The sequence below is a fragment of the Macrosteles quadrilineatus genome, unplaced genomic scaffold, assembly GCF_028750875.1.
Source record: "Macrosteles quadrilineatus isolate MER2022 unplaced genomic scaffold, UCM_ALF_1.0 Scaffold_7__1_contigs__length_78375512, whole genome shotgun sequence".
NCBI classification, from domain to species: Eukaryota; Metazoa; Arthropoda; class Insecta; order Hemiptera; family Cicadellidae; genus Macrosteles; species Macrosteles quadrilineatus.
Genome location: NW_026542600.1, coordinates 40,697,497 through 40,723,477, shown reverse-complemented (window position 1 = coordinate 40,723,477; position 25,981 = coordinate 40,697,497). Strand labels below are relative to the sequence as shown.

The window sequence follows — 25,981 nt, the reverse complement described above, 5'->3', positions numbered from 1 at the left end:
CAATACGTAATGTGAACAAACATTGCGTTGTGTATATTTATATTTTTAGTTTTGATTTATTATTAGTTAAAGTTGTTTTCAAAAAAGTGTTTGGTTATTGTCGGATTTAATTTCTAGTATAAATATTATGTTCTTTTGTCCCGGTTGTTTGTATCAACATGAATTGTTGTAGAAATGGGTAAGTCCGAGTGTTGTTCCAGTGGATTTAATATAACTGCTTATCTGTTTTGTTCTTCGCTAGACCAAATTACCTGCATGATTTTTAGATAGATAATTTTAATGCCCCCTCACAAAATATTAATAGGGGGTTTATAATTTTTTCTGTATTCATCCAGGCAGTTGTTTCCTGGAGAAAGAAAACGTTTGGCCAGGCCAGACAGAACTAACCTCTAGCCCAAAGACCAAGTTACCATTTTTATGACCACAATATGAATGAAGATAGTTTTCTTATATTTTTTTAAACATGTGAATTAAAGTAAATCCAGTGATAAAATGCAAAATGTTATCTTGTCTTATGAGATTTAATTTAATTATGTACTTAGTAGCTTAGAGACCTATAATTAAGTTTGTTGTAGGCCTATAATAAGTTAATTAAGTTCCTATATGATACAACACAATCAAGAACAGTTGTTTTAGGCTCTTAATTGCTAATATTAGTTAGCAATAACTAGGTAACTTTCTTTGGAGAATACAAGACTAAGTAGGCCTAGCCTATCATTACATTTAACTTAGGCCTAGCTTGTTTATTGTTAACTTATATCCTACATACATATGTATAACTTAGAGGTCGTGTTCCAGTGGTAGGCCTACCTATTATAGGTTACCCCCTAATACTCTTTTATTTTGATGGTTTTTCTTACGGTAAGTATTTTGCACGCTGAATTGAAAAGTACCATCCAGTTTTTGTTCAATCTAATACATTTTAAATGTCATTCCAGTGAATTAAGTTTCTTCGTTAGGCTACCATTAGGGTACGGTAGGCCTATTTGTTTACTTTAGGGACTTCTAACGAATTAAAAAAAGTATTTTTTCTCATCATTTGGGGTACAGTTTCTTAACTGGGCTATGGTAATATTGATTGAAACTATCGAATTGAAAATATTGTTTAGTAATCGATATTTTTAAATATATCTATTATAAAATTTTACTATCATAACCTAACCTAACCAACCAAACTTGCTGATGGTGAAAAAATCGCATGAAAGTGTACTAATTGAATCGATAGTTTCAATCGATATTAGCATAGCCCAGTTAAGAAACAGTAAGACCCATTATTTGGCCTATTTTGAACACTTTTTCTATTAGGCACTTTTGGGGCAAACGCCTATTTCACCCCAAAAATTGCATAAAGCGCTAACTTAAAAATCGGCTTTTTTACTCTTAATGTGTTTTTATCATAATAACTAGCCTTAACATATCTTAAACTAACTTAACATATCTTAAACTAACCTAACCTTGGTTTAACCAAATACCCCCGCCACAGCAAACCTGTTGACTAAGCAAATTTCCATTTGTCTGAATTGATTTTCAATGAAATCTATTTAAATGACATTCAGGTTTTTAATGAGTACTTAGGTTTGCTGCTACAAGGAAACTATTTAAGTGTGTTTTTTGGTAAAATATTAAACAAAGAGGATTTGCGTCCGGTAACCGGACGTGGATTGGACTTCCAGCAGTGACGTCACCGGGATGTGGGGACCCGGAAAGACTTTACCACAACAATACGATGTATAGCCATCGGTGTTCGTGGTGTAGTGGATAGAGTGCTCAGCTGATGTGCGAGTGGTCCCTGGTTTGAATCCCATCGGTACCTAACTTTAACTTTTTGTCAATGATTTTGCTTTGGATGCCATTTCTTCTTAACTGTAGGCCTACATCTTTTGTTGAAATTTTTGGCATTTATAATTTTATTTCATGAACAGAATTTAACCTTCATTCAATTTTTTCATCATCAGCAAGTTTGGTTGGTTAGGTTAGGTTAAGATGACAGTAACTGCCGGACGCCTAATCCACTTCCGGTTACCAGACGCGTATCATCTGCGAATATTAAAAGCTTAGTATAAAATAATATAGGTAAGTTACATTTGCCAAGTTTGATCAAAATATATCCATAAACAAGCAAACTACAACATTTTACAATATTCTCCGTTATCAATAACAGTACAAAAACACTTTTATATTACTTAATTATTTGTTTTTTTTTAGGCTCTCTAAAAAAAGTCCAAAGAGAAATTGGCAAATTTTGTGTTTTGATGGTCAAAAATGAGGAAAACTATTTTTCCCCCATAAAACCCCCGTAAAGCCCCGTTCCCATGGTCCGATCATGCTGGTTGGCAAACAAAATCAGACCAAAATTATTCAAGTTATTGGGTTCACGGACATAGGCCTAGGCTATATATATACTGTATAAGTTATAGGCCTATAAAAATCTAGGGTGTTTCAGAATTTGTGTCAAATATTTTAGGGTATTATTCCTGGGTGAGAAACATATCCAAATATCATATTTAAATTGTCCGGAAGTCCTTAGTTACTCAAAATAGTTTTTTTACTATGAATATTATAAATATCACGTCTGCCTGGCGGTAAAGCTGCCATATCTCAAGTAATGTTCATCTAATCTTAAAATATAAGGGGTCAATCGATTTGTAATTAAACTGCCTTAAAAAAGTTATTCTTGTAAAGATTTTGTAAAATCAACGGTTTTTTAGTTATTTAAGAATCAAATTTTTAAATGGCCGCCATTTCGTTTTGTAAATTTTAAAAACGTTCATAATTTTGTTGTAGCTTTGTCTAGTAACGTTTCAACCTCGTATCTTTCACCACCTTAGAGAAAACAATTAATAAGTAATAAAGACAAAATGACAGATTTTTGAGTAACTAAGGACTTCCGGGCAGCTTAAATATCATATTTGGATGTGTTTCTTACCCAGGAGTAATACCCAAAAATATCCAACACGGATGTTTTTATTGATCTTATTTACAATTTATTGATTATAAATGACTTAAATACATTTTTGTATATGTACAAAACACAGTGTTCCGGTTTGTCTAACTTTTCAATACCCGGAAAAAAAACTCTGTGCGTCACCGATCATGTTTTAAAATCAAAGACACCGACTGTTTCATGTTTTAAATAAAAACACAATTGAAGTTTCAATACTATTTATTATAAATTGTATTTAACATCGACAGAAATACATTTAGGCTGCAGTTAATGAGCCGACATATTTTATTCTGAATTGGAAATCAAATACACTTAAAAGAGAATACACAAAGACCAAAGAGTAATACCTCTAAACATGGACTTCACTATATACATATATCAACATCCCCTCTCTTTTACAAAATTGAAAATTTTAACTTTCCAAAATACAACTTTAACATTTTCCTTTCAAGTCTAACAAAATATACACCAAAACCTAATCATAAGACAACCGCTTTGGATTTCTTATCAATCTACCCTTTCGGCTTACACAACCATCGAAACTTTTAACAATTTGTTCTTCTGATGAAATTCTAGGAGTTAGGCCTACTGGTCTTTGAAACAACACTGGACTACTTTGCGGAGAAATAAGGCTATTACCATTAGTACCTGACAAACTGATTTGTGAATCCGACTTAGGACTTGTTTCAGGCATTATGGTTTCATTACCTGTATCATTAGACAAATCTGGCCTAATCATCTTCCTATTTCTTACAAACATTTTATCTTTCTCATCAGACAAAACATAGGATCTGGGGATTCTATTTTTTTCTACTACTTTTCCTGATGTCCAAGGTGAATCAACAGTTTTCTTAAAATACACTTTGTCTCCTACATTTAAAGAGGGTAACTCTTTGCTATTTCTATCATAGTACTTTTTAATACAATCTTTTCTCTTGTCTGACAAAATTTTGTTAGGTTTTGTTACTTTAGGCTGCAAACTACTTTTAGACAGTGGCAATAGGCCATTGAGTTTTCTACTAAACATTAACTCTGCTGGTGAAGGTTGATATTGTTTACTAGTGTTACGATAACTTAACAATGCAAGATACACATCAGACTTAGATTCTTTTGTTTTCTTCAGTAAATTTTTCGCTATTTTGACACCTGACTCAGCTTGACCATTAGATTGAGAGTGTTTTGGACTAACTATCACTAGCTTAAAATCGTACAACACAGAAAACTCGTGAAAAGCGTTAGAAGTGAATTGACTTCCTGAATCAACTACTAAAGTAACAGGAATTCCATGGCGAGCAAATATTGATTTGCATTTCTCGATTACAGTTTTTGAAGTAATGTCTGACAAAGATACTAACTCAATATATTTAGAATAATAGTCCATTAGTACAAGAAAATATTGGTTATCAAACTCAAAAATGTCACCTGACACTTTATGCCAAGGCAAATCTGGTACATCATGAAACAACAACGGTTCTTTTGCATTCATAGGCTTAAACTTAGCACAAACACTACATTTATTTACAAAACTTTCAATGTCCTTATGTAAGGTGGGCCAATACAATAAATTGCGTGCCCTAATCTCACATGTTTGTTTTCCTACATGGCCACAATGCAAACTTTCAAGCATCATTTTATGAAGTGAACTAGGTACAACAATAGATTGATTTTTGAAAACAAGATCATCTACAACATGAAGATCATGTTTAATACTCCAAAATGGTAAAACCATATTACTGACTTCAGGCTTTTGAGGCCAACCTTTAGATATATACATCTTTAAAATACCTAGACATTCATCTGAACTGGTTTTTTCTCTTAGCAGGTTTAGTTTACTTTCAGACACGGGAAGATAAGATTTTAACATATTTACCTCACAAATGATGTCCTCATCTAAAACATCAATATCTTCTTTACCTTCTACTGGAAGTGCTGCACGTGACAGTGTATCAGCTATATACATCAATTTACCTGGCTTGTATACAACAATTAAGTCATAGCGTTGAACTTTTAGCATCATTCGCTGTAATCTTAAAGGAGCAGCAGTAATGGGCTTCCTAAACAAACATTCTAAGGGTTTGTGATCAGTTTCAACAGTTACTTTCCTAGAGAAAATAAATTGGTGAAATCTAGTGCAACCAAAAACTATGGCTAGCATTTCTCGTTCTATCTGACAATAATTTGACTGAGTCTTAGTGAGCGCTCTAGACGCATACGCAATTGGATTATCACCACATAACAATACAGCACCTAAACCAGTTGAGGAACAATCTACAGACAATGTTATTGGCTTACTTGGGTCATAATATGATAAAACAGGAGGAGATACTAACAAAGACTTTAAAGTCAAAAATGCATTTTGTTGTTCGGCATTCCATTGAAATAAAACATCTTTATGTGAAAGAACTCGCAAAGGAGATGTTACAGTCGAATAATTTGGAATAAACTTTGATAAGTAATTGGTAACTCCTAAAAATCTTTCCAAGTCTTTACGATCTTTAGGTATTGGCATCTCCTGTACAGCTTTAAGCTTAGAAGGATCCGGAGTTAAACCATACTCAGTAAACCGATGACCCAAAAACAAAACTTCACTCTCAGCAAATTTACATTTCCTAGAGTTAAACTTAATATTAAAATCCTTAGCTCTTTTTAATACTTCCTTTAATCTTAAATCATGTGTTTGTTTATCAGGAGCACATATGCAAATGTCATCTATGTAGGTGACTACACCATCAATACCTTCAAATATTTGAGATACAGTAGAATGAAATATATCCGGTGCACTTGAGATACCATATGGCAAACGAAGGTATCTATATCTACCAAAAGGTGTATTAAACGTACACAACTTGCTACTAATATTATCCAACTTAAGCATCCAAAATGCACTGCTTGCATCAAGAGTTGAAAATATCTTACAATTATAAAACTTTGATGACACTTCATCTATAGTTGGCATTTGACAGTGTGTTCTTTGTATATACTTATTCAGGTTTCTTGGATCTAATACTACCTTTAGTCCAGAATTTTTTTTGTTTATCAAAACTAAACTGTGAACCCATTCTGTAGGTTCATTTTCTTTTACAATAATTCCATTAGCTTCCATTAATTCAAGTTCATTTTTCAAAGGATTTAACAAAGCGAATGGTACTCTACGACATGGTTCAATAATAGGCTTAGCATCTTCACTTAATGACAAATGAACTGTTGTAGGAATGTTACCAATACTACCATCAAAAAGTGAGCTGTATTCATTCAAAATGCTACTAACAGAATGTACACTTTCATTAGGCCTATGCATATTTTGGCCTAGAGCAATATTATTTACACTTTGGTTCTTAACATCAGACAATACCTGACCATTGTAGGCTGCTATAAGACCTAACACGCGACAAGAATTTAAGCCTAAAATTGGCGAACATTTCACATCAACTATTACAAAAGTAATACAGAACATTTTCCTGTTGAAAGAGCAATCTAAATCTACAATACCTAGTACCGGTATTTTTTCACCAGTTAGTGTACTAAGATTTATATTTGAGGTGCGTATTAATGCCTTTGATAGGCCTAGCCTATTAAACAAATCAATTGGGATGATATTTGTCTGAGCACCTGTATCTATTTTAAAAGATATTGTGTGTTCCCTAATGTTCAAATTCTCTAGCCATTCATTATCCCTGGATTTACACATGTAATTTTTAGGAACAGAATCATTAACTGAACATATATTACTGAATAAAAAGTTTTTGTCAATCACGTAATTAGATATAGATTCAGACGTGAGCGATACCGTATCAATTGAAAAATATTCTTGTGCACAAGTACTTTTAGAAGAACTGTCTTGCCTACCTTGCCTTATAGCTACATCACTCGAATTAGAATCTAAACTTAGGCCTACTTCACAAACCTTTTTGGCTGATTTGCATACACTGGCAAAGTGGTTGTTTTTACCGCACTTATAGCACACTAAGCCATACGCAGAGCACTTGTTAATACCGTGATTTTTCCCACAATTACGGCAGTTTGAAATAAACTTCTTAGCACTTGTACTTTTGTTAGGCCTACCTGTCCCAGTTGATTTCTGCTGTGACGGTGGATGAAATTTGTTCCGTTGGTCCTGATGAACCTGTTTCTGTCTGAACGTTTGTGGTTGTTGGTAACCCCTCTCTCGTTGCTTATGGACGTTTACTGTATGGACATTATGTTCTGCTTCAAGTTCTCTGATGTGTTGTTTAGACAGTTCAGCAGCTTTACAGATTGCTAAAGTCTTCTCCAAGTTAATCTCCGGCTCTCTCAATAATCGTTCCCTGACATTCTGGTTTTGAGAGTTAAGCCCTGATATTAAGACATCGCAAACAAGACTTTCGCGGACAGAGTCAAATTCACAAGCGAGGCTCAAGTTAACTAAGTCTGTATAGAAACTATCGATGGATTCAGATGGCAGCTGTTTCCTATTTAGAAATTTATGTCTCAGAACCGTGAGGTTTTTCTTAGGCGAGAAATGGTTTTCAAATTTACTTACCACCACGTCGTACTTTTTTGCATCTTCGGATGAGAGGTTGAACGAATTGAAAATGTCTATGCATTTGTCACCCAAATTATGTAGTAGTAGAGCAACCTTCCTAGCGTCATTTTCAGAATTTAGGTTAGAAGCCAAGAGATAAATCTCAAATTTCTGATACCAGTGCTTCCAATTTTCGGCTAAATTGCCCTCGAAATTAAAATTCTGAAGATTGCATGGAACCATTGTGAAATTTTCAGTTTTTCTAGACACAGTCCTTAGTTCAGTTTGTTGAAGCACGTTTTCATCTTCCGACTCACTCATTGTTATAACACATTTTTATGTTAATTTATTACTCACGCACTTGAATTTATTTGTATCCCACTTATAAGACACCATGTTTCATGTTTTAAATAAAAACACAATTGAAGTTTCAATACTATTTATTATAAATTGTATTTAACATCGACAGAAATACATTTAGGCTGCAGTTAATGAGCCGACATATTTTATTCTGAATTGGAAATCAAATACACTTAAAAGAGAATACACAAAGACCAAAGAGTAATACCTCTAAACATGGACTTCACTATATACATATATCAACACCGACTAAGGGTTAACAAATCAAACAAAATAGGCCTACCAACTATGTTTAAAAATGTTGGGCCTACCATGTTTGTTATAATCATAAACTAAGCAGAACTGAACTTAACTAGGAGAAACCTAATCGCCACAGTATAATGTGAAAAATATTTTTTGAACACTCCCTGTGGCTTAAAGTTTACAAATTCAATAAATACAATCAATATTATATTACAGAACCCCATATCATATACGATACAAAGTTTGAACTAATATTTCATTTGAAAGTAACCTATTGAAGTTTCTCTGCAGAAACTGTAAGATCTACCTGTTTTTGGACACTAAAGGGGTTTTACAACAAAAATGAAGTGCACATTTGGATTCAGAGTATGCTACAAAATAATATACGGTAAAGAAAGACCATTTGATAAAAAAAAGACAAAACCTTGATATTAGACTCCATTTTAACTATCTATTGCTACAACCAATAGAAGTTTGGATTTTGGTTAAGCTTAGTTATCAGTTGGTGCAATAGTTATACTTTTGTGGTGTATATGTTTCACCAGTTTTAAACTAGAGTAAAAGCACAGGGTTTCTTTTGGAGGTAGCTGATATCAAAAATTTCCACTTTGGTATGGAAATTTCTATCAGTACTTTTATAGCTAATTAGAACGTGTTTAAATGAGACACATTAATCAGTGAAATTGAAAGTACTGGTTCTTAAAACTAATATTTATTACTAATCGTTTAGGACTTAGTTGACCCTTAGAGCTATTTAAAAATTGTTATGGTGCAATTATTATTCCTTATAAAACAGTAAAACATTAATAAACTGACTATTACTGTACTGTTAATGCTTGTTGGAGATTTAGCCTATATTCAAAGTAACCTAAAATGCTACACACTAATATTATTCCTTATTCCACTAATATTCCTCCTATTTTTCAAAACAAAAAAATCTATTATGTTAGTACAGAAATTTTTCTTTTTATTTTAGTTTTGGTTTATATTTTGTAATTGTAACGTTAAGGAGTATGTATTTTGTATTCTGTATATTATGTGGAAAATAAACATATTATTTCATTCATTCATTCACTCATTGTTACAATTACGGCATTCTAAGAGTTTTTTAATCAAAATTGAATTTTTAATCATTTTATAATTTTACTTCTCATAATTTACATTTATAATAGAATTTCTACTATTCTTATAATATTTATCCGTTGCTGTTTAGGCAACAACCATGTCAGTTAATATAGGTTATAGGCCTACTGAACATTAGTTTAATCTTGTTCCTAGCTTTTCAGGCCATACTGTTAATATTTTAGAATCAGAACAACTTATAGCTTAATGATTAAGTTTATTATCAAATTGAGCTTGTAAGATAGGTAACTACTGTTCTCCATGAAGAGTTATAAGTGTGGAACCTTAGTTATTTTATTGCTTTTAGTAGATTTCTTGGCATTCTGTTCGAGTGTATAATTATTTTACTTCTTAGTTGCAATTAGTGAAAAAGCTAAATTAGTAATATTTTTGGTTATAAACAACATTTTTTTAAGAAACAATGAAAAAATATACTTCTAGCCTAAACGTTACTGAATCATAGCTTTAACCTTTTCGATTCTAGAATATTTTTTTGTAATTTTCCGAAAAGTGCTAGAGTTATTTACTTATTTCGTCCGAAAAGTGCTAGGCTTGCCACGGGGCAAAGTCTAGTGTGCGAGAAAAAAAATCAGTAAAAATAAAATTTTTCATCTCAAGTGCTAAGAAACGATATATGGGGCCTCGAACGTATGAGGAATAGAAAGAAACCATCGCTGTTTCGAAACTACAACCAAGTTAACCAATATGCTCATTTAAACTCACATGATCGAAAGTTGCGCCGGCACGATGTATCATCGCTTAGCGCTTTTCGGATGAAACGCGAACAACGATATATCGTGCCATAGCACTGAAAGGGCTAGTGACTTTAAGTACCGTAGCGTAACTATATAGGTAATTTTGTAAGTTAGGGTTGATAAACATGTAACACTGAACATCTAATATGTTTGAAAAGTATTCCACCTGCTGTTGAGGAATATCAGCTGGCTAGTTTGGTACAGTAGAAGAGTAGACTCTCACTAATATTATGATGATTATTGTAGGCCTACTCTCAAGCTTTATGGGACACCAGGTACTTGCTGAACATTTTTGAAGATTAGTTATTATAAATCACAAAAATGCTATAAAATACCTTAATCTTGTTGCTATACCGTCATAATTTTTAACATAGGAGCAATGGCTATACAATTACCAGACTGTTCTTCTAAGAGACAAATGGCGTGAGCCTCAAGGCCAATCACCATATTGCCTTGTCGCCTGACTTCCCGTACCATGTGTTGGCCGGTTCTATGACATTTGGCCTAGTTAGTTGGGTTAGCCTACGTCTTCGTTTGTGTCAGATTGTGTGGTATTTGCCACATGTAGGAAAATGGAATTTGTACAATTTTTACATAGAAAATTTTTTAAAGCTCGGTTAGTCTGCAACAGAGGCCTATTCTATCTTGCAAAAAGTGGATGTCAGTACACAGATTTGTGAGTGGTATTAACGTTTCAAAGAAGGGAGAGAAGATGTTGAAGATGACCCATTTTAAGGACGTTCTTCAACTTAAAAAAAAACTGATGATAAAATTGAAAAAAATAGGCAATCCCATCCGACAAAATCATCATTTGAGTATCCGTACAGTTGCTTGGACTGTAGGAATCGACTAAGAAACAGTTCAACAAATATTACACAGACATTTCAACGTGAGAAAACTGTGTTCTAAATGGTGTTTAAATCTTCAGACACAAACAAAAGGACTCACAAATTGAAATTTATTCTGACACCTTAAAAACATCCAAGAAATATATACCCTAAACTTGGTTTTTTCTTAAGTGTTTTAACAGTTGTTGGTTAATGTTACTAGCTTTATTATAACAAAATGTTTGTTGGCATGTTGCTTAGTTACAATGCCTACGATTTTTTAGAGTAGGCCTACCTAGTTAAAAATACACGATCCAATACAAACTAAGGCTGTGGCTAAACTAGGCGTCAATCAAGCCAGTATGCTTTTAAAAAACAGACTCTTTATTTTATAGCACACCTCGTATGTCTATTTATGAAATTTGTGATCTACTGTAAATTTCTAAATTATCGAAATTAAAGGGGACGAGGCCGTTTTGGATTACCTAATGTTTTTAAATCGATGGTTGGAATGCAATTTGAAATTGCAATTAAAATGCAATTTGAAATTGCAATTAAAATGCAATTTCATTTAAAAGAGATCTACAATCATCTTAAAATTTACAACTGTAGCCTCTACACCAAGTCTATTTCTTGAAATAATTTAGAGTTAGTTATTTTCTGGACTTTACCTTCATAGACATGGGCCAACCTGGCAAATACCTGTGTTATGGCCGACAATATCTGTTGCCTAGCTTATTTCCCTGCTTATATAAAAAAAATCTTTCTTATGAATCCTAATAGAAACATTAATGAACAAAAAGCCAAACCTTATTAGAATCTTGAATCTTTGTGTGATTGGTTTTCTTTTTATATAAAAATGGTTATCACTTATTGAGAAACAAATTAATCAGTTAATCAATTGGTTTCTGGTCCAGACGACAGTCTAATTGTCCTCCTTATAGCTCTTCACCTAAACTCATGTATAGCAAGAAGTAAGTTACCTAGCCTCTACTCTGTTTTCAGAATATGAAAGCCCACAAACTAAAGTCGATATGGTGGCAAGTCTGCAATCTCGCAAAGACTCACTAGAAGCAAAAATCAAAGAGAAGAATGAAGAGCTGAAGGCACTATGTATCCAGGAGGCAGAGCTGACAGGGGTACTTCCCCTGGAAACACCTCTAGAGGCTGGCGAGAGTCCTCCGGTGTTCCGACGACGTGTGGGAACCTCATTTACCTATCCTGAGAACCTAATTAATAAACTCAAGTCTAAAGAAGTAAGCCTGTTTATAACAAAAATTTTAGTACTAAGTAGGTCCTACAGTTTCCATACTTTAGTTAATCCTGTGTTAACTTAGGTATTCCAGATGGTCAGGATGATATAATATGGTTTGGTAAGTGTAGGATGAGTCGGTAGTGGGACGGATGGACTTTTAATCCAAGATGGCAGCAATGTCGTGGGTCCCTGCCACTAAAAGAAAGTTCAAGTTGTGTACTGTATTACCTCACCTCATGCCTTGCTAGCCTCTTGCATAAGCACCAGGCCTATTTGGATGGCCTATTTGGGCAAATGCAAGGTTAAATAGGCTGCAACCTCCTTAAAAAAACTATCGCAATCGTTGCAATATTATGATGATCTGTTCCATCAACACACCCCTTCTTCTAAATATTCAGATAATTTGAAATTATTTTATAGTTACTATTTTTTTTTACAAAAAATAGTAAATTGAACTTGTCACAATTAGTCCGTCAATAATTTAATCAACAGCCATGGTTAATTTTAAACTTTTTTGTTTATATATTTTGACTTGGTTTGTAATCGGAATCGCATCTGATCATGTTTGCGGCTTTCAACAAGACGCTGGGACATTGCTTTGGCTTCATTACACAGTTTCATTTGTCTCTGAGACCTAAGCCCCCTGTCTCATACCAACATGACAAAAAATACCCTTTATGCCATTATAAACCTCAAATAAACGGTGACTTTCAGTTTTAGTTTGAGTAGACACCCTAATATAAACTAAGTTGAGTTTAAAGAGCCCTCTTTGTGTTATAATTTGCCTAATTTATTTCTACAGCAAACTCCTACAATTAAGTTAAGTTATTTATTGTTTTTATGTCGGAAGGGCCTAGGCCTACTTCTTCAGATTCAACACATTCCAATATAAAGCATTTTCCCCTAGCTTAATAAATAACTAATAAGTTTTGTTGAACAAAACCTAATTTTACATCATAAAAGCTTCTTTGTACCAAATTTACTTTACACCCAAAACTTTTCTGCCAATTCTAAACTTTGAAACTACTTACATCTTTAATCTAATTCTAGGAGGAATCTCTAGCTACATTGGAGCTAGAGTATAACATTCAAACAGGAATCGCAGAAGCAGCAAGAAGTTTGGCCAATGATGGGACAGTCAGCAAGGCAGCAAGACGCAAACATAGAATTGTGTATCAACAGAGTCAAAGACGGTTATTGGAACTTGAATCCCAGCTAAGGCAGGCGTCCCGCTGCCCACTGAAGCAAAGAAAAAAGCCAAGGCCTCCTTTGGAGTCAGGTATTGTCATTGACTTTGGATTCTGAAAGTACAAGTCCTATTGTGTTGTAAAATGTGAATCTTGATTTGGTGTGTGTTTCATGCTCGTGTGAGTGTGTTTTGATTATTGGTAATGATACCTGAGGACAGGTAATAGTTTAGAAATTAATTGTTCTATTTGGTCGTACAATTTTTAAAGTTTGTAAAATAGCAAGAAATAGTAAATAACTAACACACTCAACACAGGGTGAACTACTTAACTGAGTGACCTAAGGGTGTTTGACTTGTAGGTATCTAAGAAACTAGGATATTTAGAAAAACTTTAAATTTAGGATTATTTAGTGTGGCAGATTTTATTTTATTTACATGCTTTAATACAGTTTAAACACCATTTACATTGAAGCAGTAAGAGAATTATTGACCTGGGATTGCGTATAATAAATATATAAAGACTACTTACAGTGTTCGCAATCCTGATTGTTTTAGCACTACAGGCATTTAGGAGATAACTCTGTCGTTGGGTGCGTAGTCATCATACACTAAACTTAACTATTTACATACGGTAATTTTAAGTTTTTACGTGGTTTCTTCATTTTATTGCTTTAATTTTTAGTAAATAATACATGCAATGCAAGACACGGACACAACACAAAAAGATTAAGGCCTTTGTGGCGTGAAATTTTTATGGAATAAGAAAATACCAAAGTTAATAATTTTATCACCTACTATAAGATATAGGCCCTAATTGGCTTTTTCCAGCTACCATACCTGATGATTGAAAACAGGTTCTTTAGTTTAGTTCCCAATTAAGCTTGATTCTCCTTTTTCCATTTTCTTTTGAAGGTCCAAAGATTTTCCTGAGTCATGCTTTATTTTTAAATGTTACTTGCTCTTCTTTCTCCGTCTAAAGTCCAGGTTTTAGATATATATTGGAGAATTGTTCGTATTAGCTTTCCAACTTGATTCGTGTGGACAGAGCTAAGCTTAAGTGCTAAAAGTTTATTTAAAGCAAACATACAAATTGATTTAGCAAACATTCTTTTTAATTTTGTCATTTAAAACTTTGTTTGCAGATCAAGTAGATGGAGGGGGAGGGGGAGGCCTTGTTGGTGACAATGTTAACGGCGTCAGTCTGTCTCCAGTACAAGACAAGTTGTACCACCAGAACCATCAGGTGGTGACTCATGTGGGATCATCAAGATACAACAGTGTGAGGGAGCCCACCTCAGGCATGCCCTACCGCAACACACACAGGTAAAACATCTGTCTACCACAACTAACCCACAAGCTTTGACGATTCCACTTATAATTCCATGTTATTGTGTAGTCTTTGACTGCTAACCCTCGCTTAACCTTTAAAAGGTGATAGGGCGCCGCATCACATAATCATACAAGTTTATTCAATTTTCGCGTAATTTTGTAGTTAAATCCTAATCATCATAAGGAACCAATTTATTAAAAATCTTTAATTATACAACAACTGACTAACTGTACAACATTGGCTATTGTATTTTTGAGTTGACTAATTTATTTTGAAAACCATAATGGTTTTTTAAAATAGTTTAGTTGTTTTTAAGGTTGGTGTTACTTGAAAAGGTGCATGCAAAGATATTTTTTTGCAATGAAGCAAATATAAATAAAAAAAGAAATATGCTACTAAAATAATCATGTTACAGGATAATTATATTTTAGAGGATTTGTAAATTCTCTAAAAAACAAATTTTATGATCGAAAAATGCTATGCGATATATGTTGATTAATTCTTAATAAATAAAACATAAACTAAGATAGGGCGCATCCGCACTCACTAACTCACATCTCAGATTAAACCTAGGGGAAGGGTGGGTGTAAAAATTGTTCTGGGAAAATCCAGGAAATTGGCCTGTCAAATAGGGAGGCAGAAACGACTGAAGACGCTAATTAAGCTGCTTTTTTTTTTGGAAAAAATCTTAATGTGATGAGCAGAACTCAGCAAGCCTCGAGGGTTAGGTTAAATCAGTTTAGGCATTATTAAAAAATAAAACTTTTTACAATAGACTAAGACGATTTAATTAAGTTTATTGACTCTTAAATAGGCCTACTAAATTAATTGTTGGCTTGGGTGTTGTGAAGTAAAGTGTTCTAAATTATATAACCTACACTCAAAATTATGTAAGGTCAACCTGTGATGCATCAATTTAATTTAAAGAAAAATAATCTCAACCATAAATCTAGAGTCTGTTTCTAACTGGTATATTTTGTGTCAATTTGCTTGATATAGCTTTGAACTCCTATGATTACAGACAAATACAATCAGAAGTTGCCTATCAGCAAAGCTGGGGCTATCAGCCATCGTCTCAACCCAGAGAATTTGAAAGAACTCATAGAGTACCACACGATCTTCAAGGTTAGTTTTGTTTTTATTTTTGTAGTATTTAAGTTTTGATTGGGGAAAAAATGTTGCTTACACTCATTTATATGTTATATCATAAAACTAGTTATTCTCTAAAGGTTTAGCTAACACTCTCAGATCATTTCAACTTTTCTTGGTTGGACACTAGGCATAGACAGTGACAACCTTTATGAATTCTTCATTTATTTCATAATGAAGATAAAATTACAAAAAGTGATTTTTTTGCTGCAGGTAATAGATACAAAGAGAACAACAATTGGTACAACACAGCTCCTACCTCTCGTTACTTGGGAGTCGGTTCTAAACCTGAAGATGATGAGGAGAAGAAGTCTGTACGTTATCGTGACAGGTAATGACTAATGAGTGGAACGTGACACATTTTTGTTGCATGTGCTTTTAAAAGATAATGTTAAATAAAAAACCAAACTTGATATTAAACACCCTCTATAACAAATTGCTTTATTTGAAACCCCGTTATGACATACAGTGTTATTTACAACTCCATACAGTAACAAATAAGTCTAGATTGAAAACCAAATATACTGAAATCTCATGAAATAAAATTTATTTTATTTTCGCAAAATAAAAATTAGTTCAGGAAAAATGAACCGTTCTAGCAAAGCAAAAATAAGTAAATCTTAATAAGCAGACAAAAACAGGTCTTACTTTATCTCCATAAAATAATCCCATCATTATTTATTTACCTATTTCGTTCCAACGGTCCAACAAACTAATTTATTATTGAGTTGAATCTGTATACACATTTTGTTCTGATAGCGAAATTTTTGAAGCTTGCAACTTTGTTAAGACATTATTAAAAGACACAACAGAAACATAAAAACGTAACATACAAATAAACATTTTGATAGTGTTATCATGATTACTATGTCCGGCTTCCCAGCTTGGCATGAGGTTGGTAGTAAGCTGGAGGGCTTCATCACACTGTCTCCTCTCCTTGTGTCATCTAGTGAGGTGTTCTTGCATGCAAAATTGTTTTCAAGATAGAGGCACCTGCTAATCTTGGGCTCAATATAAAAACCAAGTAACCATATACTCACAGTATCCTTGTCCAAGAGTCTGTATATTGAGTTATGCAGTCTTGAAAATTGTTTCACTGTGATGTGACTGTTGTGTAGTTTACTCTTGTAGTTATAATTGTGGAGTTATTTGCAAATCCCTGATACATATGCGTCAGCTAAATAAATAAAGATTTTAAATTTATGTATTTTTAAATTCTCAGCATATTTCTATCTCCTATAAAATCCTTATTTTTTACACTGGGCTGTCCCAAAAAATTTTAGAGTGGGATATTCATTGACTTTGTTCCAACAATCTTAAAATTTGTTGTATTATTTCAATAGTTAATTTTACGTACATCAAATCTTAACAACCACCACACGTAGATGGTATATAAATTAGGCGTTACTGTTCAAATTTGATGACAATCGTGTTATTTACAGATTTGGAAGCCTGGATCGGCGAAGGGGAAGTGGTGAAACATTTGAGTCAGAGTTGCGACAGAGTGTTCTTCTGCCGAACCAGACCTATCCTGAAACCAGCCACCATTTGACTCAAGGTTCTCGCAAGACTAAAAAAAAGGATTGGTTTGAGACATCATTGGATACGTCTCATCCTGTACATTCTACACCTACGCCACCGCCACCTCCTCACACGCCTACACCTACTCCAACTCCTCCCATCCCTCACTACCATCCACCTCCCCACCCGCACCCTCATACTCACACCCACACCCACACCCAAGCTCACTCACACACGTCCGGCAGTGAAGGAGACCCTGCTGAGCAGATACACATGCCAGTCTCCCAACAGCTGTCTTTTGACACGGTAATTCATGCTATAAAAAAATCTTTTTTTTCAGTATTTTACTCATTTAAATGACAACTTGTGTGTGACAGTGCATCAATGCACTTAACGTGACAATTTATTTCTGTGTATAACACACCATTCATTATCACGCTATAAAACTTGATAAATAAAGTATATATCAATAAAGACTGCTTTAATTCTGAAATATTGAATTACTCTGTTCTAGTCCTATGTGCCTATACTAATAGTAATTTACTCAGGTGGTGCCATTTGAATCGCCAAAGAACCATACGGTGGTGCAAGCTGGAATGTGGCAACCTTACAGAGAAGTGACTAAGCCCTTTGAGATGGCTGACTTCTACAAGTATAGCACAAAGTTTCGCAAGAATGCCTCCAGCACTCCTCCGGTATCACAACAGAAGGCTGTGTACCGTCCGTTGCAGCCCATGACTTGTGAACCTCTTGCAGTTCAGTAAGTTTCATCATCAAACTATCTATTTATCTGTTGTCTTACCATTTTATTAACAGGCAGACCCTGGCTATGTACACACACATGAGAAAAGGATGAGTTCCAGTTGTTGCTTTTAATAAATGATGGGCGGATCCAAGAAAATGTCGGTACCGGATCCGGATCCGGATCTTGAAAAATTTGGATCCGGATCTGAAGATACACACTGTCAAAAAGGGCGGGTTTAAACAAACTCAATTAACAGAATGCCAATTTAAATCATACTGTTTAAAACTAAATTGGTAATGTTTAAAGGTTAATATATCTTATATATAGAGTAATCTCCAGTTGAGCCCATAATCCCTAATTTTTTGGGAACATTAAAACTTTTCCAAATCATAAAATGAAACATTGTGCTAAGTTTGCACGACGACCAAAAGGATATTTGTGTATATTTTACTATAGTTCGCTCTTTGAGTATGCTATTTCGTGGTTTTTGCATGCAGCATCCAATTTATTTATGCCTGGATCACCTCTTGTTAATCTCTTCCTTAAATTCGTTCCAGGTCCACAGTAAGATAGCCGGGTATGTGAAGTTCTACAGGTAAAATACCCTGTGTCTGTGTACAAGAAGACTATACCGTGTTCTAACTTAGAAAAATATTAGATGGGGGAGTCTTGACTTTTTATTCACCCTGTATGTATACAGATAATCTTCTTGTACACAGACACAGGGTATTTTACCTGTAGAACTTCACGTATCTGGCTATCAATACTGTGGACCTGGAACGAATGTAAGGAAGAGATAAGCAATGGGTGATCCAGGCATAAATAAATTGGATGCTGCACGCAAAAACCACGATATAGCATACTCAAGATCAAAGGATAGTAAAATGAGATCAGTGGCTGACAGCTTATTAGCTTTGTGACAGCTTTGTGTTAGTAGAAAAATTGGGACAAAATCGGTCTTGTACATGGATACTGACAGCTTTGTGTTAGTAAAAAAATCGGGACAAAAACGGTCATGTACATGGATACAGACAACTTTGTGTTAGTAAAAAAATCGGGACAAAAACGGTCTTGTACATGGATACAGACAGCTTTGTGTAAGTAAATAAATTGGAAAAAAATCGGGACAAAAACGGTATTGTACATGGATACAGACATCTTTGTGTTAGTAAAGAAATCGGGGGAAAATTGGTCTTTTACATGGATACACAGCTTTGTATTAGTAAAAAAATCGGGGGAAATCGGTCTTGTACATGGATACAGACAGCTTTGTGTTAGTAAAAAAATCGGTCTTGTTCATGGATACAGACTGCTTTGTGTTAGTAAAAAAATCGGGAAAAAAATCGGTCTTGTACCCCAATACAGACAGCTTTGTGTAATTAAAAAAAACGGGGAAAATTGGTCTTGTACATGGATACAGACAGCTTTGTGTTAGTAAAAAAATTGGGGGGGAAATCGGTCTTGTACATGGATACATAAAAAAAAATTGGATCCATCAAAACCGGATCCAGCCCAAGATCCGGAGTTTTTTGGATCCGATCGGGTGCCGGTTCTAGCTTGGATTCGGCGGATCCGGTAGTCCGATATCCGGATCCGACCATCAATACTTTTAATCCTATCTAGTGTTTGTCCATGTAGTTAATTTTTTAAAAGACTTTTTTAACTTAGCTGCGACTGGTTCTGGCTCTGAACCATTCTTTTAAATCTCAATTTCCTTTGTCTGACACCAATGAATACATGTCATCATGAATATATAACATAGCATCCAAAGATTAAGACTCCCTGGGTAACTTGATTTTCACAGAAAGGACTGCATCTAAATTGTTCCAAAACTCATCTTCTTCATTTCCATATCCCACAACTGAAGAAATCAGGTGATTCCATAAAATGATAAAATCTTCTAGAAATTTCTGGGTGTAAATATGAACCAAAATCTTAAATGGTCTGATCATCAACTTCAAATTACTTCAAATTACAACTTTCCTGGCCAATGCATTGTTTGGACTGAGAGCGGTTTTTAAATCTTCAAGTTATGCAGCTCTTGCTGTTTGTCATTCTTACTTTGTGTCTAGGACTTCCTGTATTATGTATTATCTCATGGTTCCCCCATCGCCAAGAGTATTTTTACTTTGCAAAAATATCCATACACATTTTAGCTGATACTAGACTATGTTCTTCTTGCCGCCCCTTTTTATCCAGATTAAGCTCTGACAATTTATGCAGTATATATTCTTCAACCGTGCACTTTTGTAAAAATAAATTACGAGGAATTTGTGTTTAAAATGTGTCATCTATACAACACCTGATACAGGAATGATCTGCTATTAGGCTCCTACTGTCCTTTCTCCCTAAATGATTTTCTAAATTAATTTAGCATTAGGTATCATGTAATATGTTTATATGTGAATAATCACAGTTTTTGTAATAACGAATAAACATTTCATTTTAACATAATTTCAATAGGCCTAATTTCTGTTGTGTTTCTAAAATTCAATATTATCCATCATGATGGGATCCGAGTATAGTCTTAATATTATAACTGTGGTAATGATACAGTAGATTTAGCACAGTAACTTCCATCATGCTCTTGTCGCTTATTATTATTGTTTCTGATGGAGATCCATCTATTTGTAGACTAAACTTGTCAATTACTACTTTAACTATTATTGAACTGTAACATATTGCTCACCTGATGGATGGTTTGTCCCTAGGGAGTCAGGGACTGATAAGGTTGGATGCAGGCCAGATTCAGATGATCCATACTCCCATGAGATGTTGTCTTGGTACCAAGACCAAACCACGCCCCAAGCTCGCTCTGCTACACTCGTTTAGACTAAGACACTCCCACAAAATGATCTCTCAACTTGTAAAACTATAATTGTTTTCATGACAAAGCCCACTGGAACTAGCTTTAATCAGACCCTCTAAGGGCCTTTTCTTTAGCGTAGGATATAATTTTGTAATTAACAGTAAATTCATTTAAGTAGTTAAGGTAATTTTGATTTAAGTTATTAAGGATTCTATTAAATGATTGGCTACATAATAGTTTTTATGAACGTGTTGTATATTATTAGGTTACCATATTATAGTTCTCATAATGTTCAAACCTCCATAGTTAGAGTTTATTGTGGAGCTTCTTTTATTAGTTGCAGGAAGTTGTAAAACTCTTCTCAATATGTAAAGTAACAGCGGACTCAGTTACATCAATATGTTAAGCTTCTTTCTGGTCATCCTCTTCTGTTTATATTGACAGTTTTATTTTACTGCCATAGAGCGGACTAATTACAATTTTTTTTAAATGAAAATTAAGAAGAAGGCATTATTTATTACGTTGGAAATTTGACAGAAAAAAGCATAGTAAAATTATAATTCAACAATAATTTTGACATTTATAACCATTTTGGAATCCCAGCTCGAGCTTCAAATTCCCTCGCTGACCGCCATTTCTTTCTTGTTCGTCTCAGGCTTGTTGCTCATGAGCACAAATAGTTCTTGACCTTATCCAATTAACACTCTATGGGTTTTCCCATTTTTCTGATAACTTTTCATCCATAAATCTAAAAAAATTGAAATTCATTCCTGAAAATCCCACCACTTGTGGTGAGAGTGGAGTAAACAATTCATGTCTGTTTGCAAGCTTTTGTGTATTTTATTTTGTTGTCATCATCTGCTTTTTTTAACTTGTTTATGAGAGATGGAAACATAAGATGAAGAAGCATATGTGTTATAGACACGAACATCAAACAATGCTTCCATCTGAGTCTCCTATACACCTCTGAAAGATAAATCAGCTTTAAGTGCAGGTTCACTTAGATGACTCATTCCTTCAGCTATTAAGGCCTCAGGACTGAACACTATTTCCCCTAGCTTGGTCCATCATAAAAATTGTTTATTGTGTCACCTATTTTATTTTTTTACTATAAAACCCCCATTGGATGTGTGGGACACACATATATTTACATTGATTCGTATTGAATTCATGTTCACATCCTTCATATTTTTATGGGAGGTTTATTGGTGTTTTCCCATAGCGTAAAGCTAGGACATCCCTAAATTCCTGTGGGGACATGTCCAGATTAAGTTTTTTTCAGGCACACACATTATAGCCACCCATGTTTTGTTTTTCTTTCTGCATTGTGCTTTAAAATTTTCTTCCGGCTTTGTTAGAATGTTTCCAAGTGCTGTCTGGATAATTCTTTCAAGATTTTTTTACTTCTTTACAGACTTTAATGACGAATTTAGGGCATATTTGTGTGAGTCAAAACACAATTTTTGTCTTTTAAACAGGATATAATAACTTTGCGTCCGTCTTCTTTATCGTCATTTTCATAATGTGTTTCATTGCTTCTAAGCAATTCAACATAGCAGTCTTTTTTATTTCCATATACCCTCTCTGAATTATGTTGACTGTCAACTTTATCACTGTCAGATTCATTGGCCTTACAAAGTTACAGTTGCTGACAACAATTGTGGACAATGATAATTGTGACTACATCGTGGACTCACTATTCATGTTAATACAGTATATTTGTAGCCCATATTACTAGTTTCTTCTTCCTAACTCCTTTCAACAGTATCAACCTATCCAAGAGTTTTTCCTACCAGTTTGTTGTATGTCAAATGTTTGTCTACTTAATTATTGTATTTTGATATGAATGGTATATTAATGCAAGGCTGTATGAGAATACCTCCACGCCTTAGCTCCATTATGTGCTTATGTCTATTTTTATAAATGAATTGATGATCTGTCAGGTAATCTTTCTAGCAGTCCTAGTTCAGTAACATCTATTAAGGTCGATTCACACGTATCAGTTACGGCACGTCACAGTTCAGATATATCAGTAGCGTTACAGTCAACCAAAATATTCTTTAATGGATTTTCTATTACGTTTTCTACACTCATCCGGCGCAGGTCCGTCAGTCGCTCTGTCGGCGTCTGTCAGTCAATTTCAGATTTCTTTTCACCGATATTTTTGGATTGTTCGGACGCCTGACGGACGTGTTTGAGGTTAAAAAATAGTGTTATTGTTATTTAAATGATTGTGTTTATATTTTTAGTACTGTTTGTAACAATATAAAACAGATGGACGATGAAAATTTGATAGAATATAGGGGTTTAATTTAAAATTTTTTACTGTAACATCACTGTAAATTAGGGATGGTCAAGTCTCGAAATTTCGGGAAATTTTCGGGAAATTTTAAATCTCGTTACACGAGACGAGATTTCTTTTTGGCCGAGATTTTTATCGAGACGAGAATTAAAAAAAAAAAAAAAAAAAAAAAAAATTAAAAACGCCTGCAGAAAGTCAATGCAATACCCGCAATACAGGAGCGTGTTGTAGTTGCGTTTCCTTTGCGAAGGCGTTCTTATTTAATTAATTCTATAAATGTAAATATTACTTTAATTATTTTAATAATATTACTTTAATAACATTTGAGAAGTTTTGTTAAGTGTAAGCAGTGTGAGGAATGTTTTATTACTATAAAAAGTCAAAACAAGTAACTATTTTATAAAAATTAATATTGCTTTTATTTTATGATTTATTTTATTTTAGGATAAGTTGAACTCTATCCTAACTGATATCACTATGTTTCCTTATCGTAGGCATTTTTAATAAGTTAGGCGTGATTAATAAAAGATTGTAAATATTCTTGCCTATTATCATTATTTTTGTATTTAAACAGTCATCTAACAATGTTACAAAATCAGGTAAAAATTTTGAACGTGCATTTCCCGTTGTGTATGAGAAGGGAAATCCCGTCTCGATCTCGTCTCGAAATTTTATGAGAAATAAAAAATCTCGTCTCGTCTCGTCTCGAACTAAAATTTCAATCTCGTCTATCCCTACTGTAAATATTAGAGACGGAAGACTGGCTGAAACCAACTGACGGAAAGTTGACTAAAGAATTGCGGATTCAACTGATACTAAACTGTGACGGAACTGTAACTGGACTGTAACGGAACTGTGAGTGGACTGTAACGGAACTGTGACTGGACTGATATTTGTGAATCAACCTTTAACCGTAGGAGACAGTAACATTTAGGAAGATTCCATTAAAGCTTTTTTTAATGAACCATTTTACTTACTCTATCACTATGTATTTATTTATTTTATAGTCTATGTTCCTTCACTCAATTCTTCAAACAGAGAAAACTATTTTTCTTTTAGGGATAAAATAGAATTTGACCAATTTGATAGATTCTAACGATATTGCACAAATAAGAGATTCTCAATAAAGTGGTGCTTTTTGTAAATTTCAGTGTCTTGTAGATGGTGCCTTATTGATTGACAATAAAGTTATTAGATACTGTAGGTAGTTTAATATTATATACATATTCAAAATATGTCATTTAACTTTAATATTATATGTATTCTATAATAGACTCCTCATTGATACAAGTAGGCCTACATTGTGCATATTTTGTTGCATTTACTGGAGCGTATTGGAGATGAGATAACCTTTACAATTCAACTTTTTTCTTTTAGCTGTGTTGTTTGGTTCTACATACTTCATTTTCTTATTGCGACACCTTTTGGACACATATTTTTTTTAATTGTGACAATGTTAAGTTGGGTACATCATTATATGAGATACTTCACAGCATTTGTAATGTTGTTTTAAGTTCAAGCAAAAACACACATTGTATGACAATTTTTGTATTTTCATATGTAATAAAAGTTCTTACATTATGATGTCTTGTTTCATAATATGCATACCTTCATTGCTGGGAAATTAATTTAAGCAGTTTTAACTACAGTATAACCTCGGTTAACCGAAATAAAGGGGGAGAGCTGTTAAGGATAACCAATTTTTCGGTTAACCCATCAAATGCTAAAAATAGCCTATGTATTACCACAGTGTAGGAAAAATGAATTAAAAACAATGTCTATGTAATACAGTGTTTTATTTCAGCTACAAAAATGTTACAATGGGTTATAGAAAAGCCCCTCTCTGTTTATGTATTACTTATTGTACTTATATTTTAGCCCTGAATTAATTTATAGAACCGTTTCGGTTAACCCAATTTCAGTTAACCGGGTTTCTACTGTAAATATATTTGATGTATTTTTAATTTTTATCAATGGGGACAATCCATGATTGCAAAATTAGTAGCACAAACTGGGAATTTAGCTCTCTGAAAAGTTGTTTGCAGTGTTTACAAAGAGTAACAGTGTGACCTAAGTTAAATGGATTATTTTACATACTTTTATATTTTTAAAGTGAAAAGATCCTGGAAGGACCTTGATTAGTGAATTGATCTTAAAATGTATGCGTAAACATTTTATTGTAAAACCTTGAAAATCATATTCTTAACAATAACATCATGAGTGCAATAAAAACTTATAATCCAGGGAAAGGAGGGTTAGGTTTGGGTTATCAATTTTCTTATAAATAAGTTAATGAGTTTGAATTCTATTCACAACCACAGTACAATAAAGCGTTGAAAACTCTTGCTATTTCAATGGAGTGCTTGCTAGATATAAGAATAGATGGTTGCCAACAAATGACAGTTAAAACTATCTATTTTTATACTCATCTTTTCTTACAATGTTATTTTTTAGCCTCCTGCATGTTGAGTTTACACAAGGTTCTCATGGGTACCAACCACCCCAAGTTGTGTGGAGTAGGTGGGCCAGACCGAGTGATTAAGTCATTGCATATATGGCAAAGGGTGTCCACAGAAAATTTGTCATTTAAATTCAATGACCATTTACCATTGATTTCCATGACTCACAAACTTTACTCGAAAATTATAATATAACATACACATACAAATAATACTGCCTGGACAAGCTATTTCGCAGAAAATACTGAAATATGTATTAACTGATAACAATGGAGTATAATAGGTACAACAATGAACTAATAAAGACTGAAAACTCATAAACTAATACAACTGTAATAAATTGATTTGTAAAACATTTGTGAAAAATGCTACAATAGTCAGGGTTAAGGCATCAAATCCATCCATCATTGGGGATTACCATGACTTTTTGCCTATTTCAATGACCAGAATATTTTTCTATGACTATCCCT

At 33.8% G+C, this 25,981-nt stretch overlaps 1 protein-coding gene across 1 annotated transcript; it reads left to right on the top strand.

Annotated features, from left to right (window-relative positions):
- Positions 1–24,622, top strand: LOC128997757 (innate immunity activator protein). Its single transcript, XM_054423421.1, has 9 exons — positions 1–178; positions 11,758–12,008; positions 13,058–13,286; positions 14,339–14,519; positions 15,548–15,651; positions 15,889–16,006; positions 17,118–17,502; positions 17,745–17,956; positions 20,653–24,622. The coding sequence occupies exons 1-9, from the start codon at positions 175–177 to the stop codon at positions 20,771–20,773; spliced, it is 1,605 nt and encodes a 534-aa protein (XP_054279396.1). The 5' UTR covers positions 1–174; the 3' UTR covers positions 20,774–24,622.
- The last annotated feature ends 1,359 nt before the right edge of the window (positions 24,623–25,981 follow it).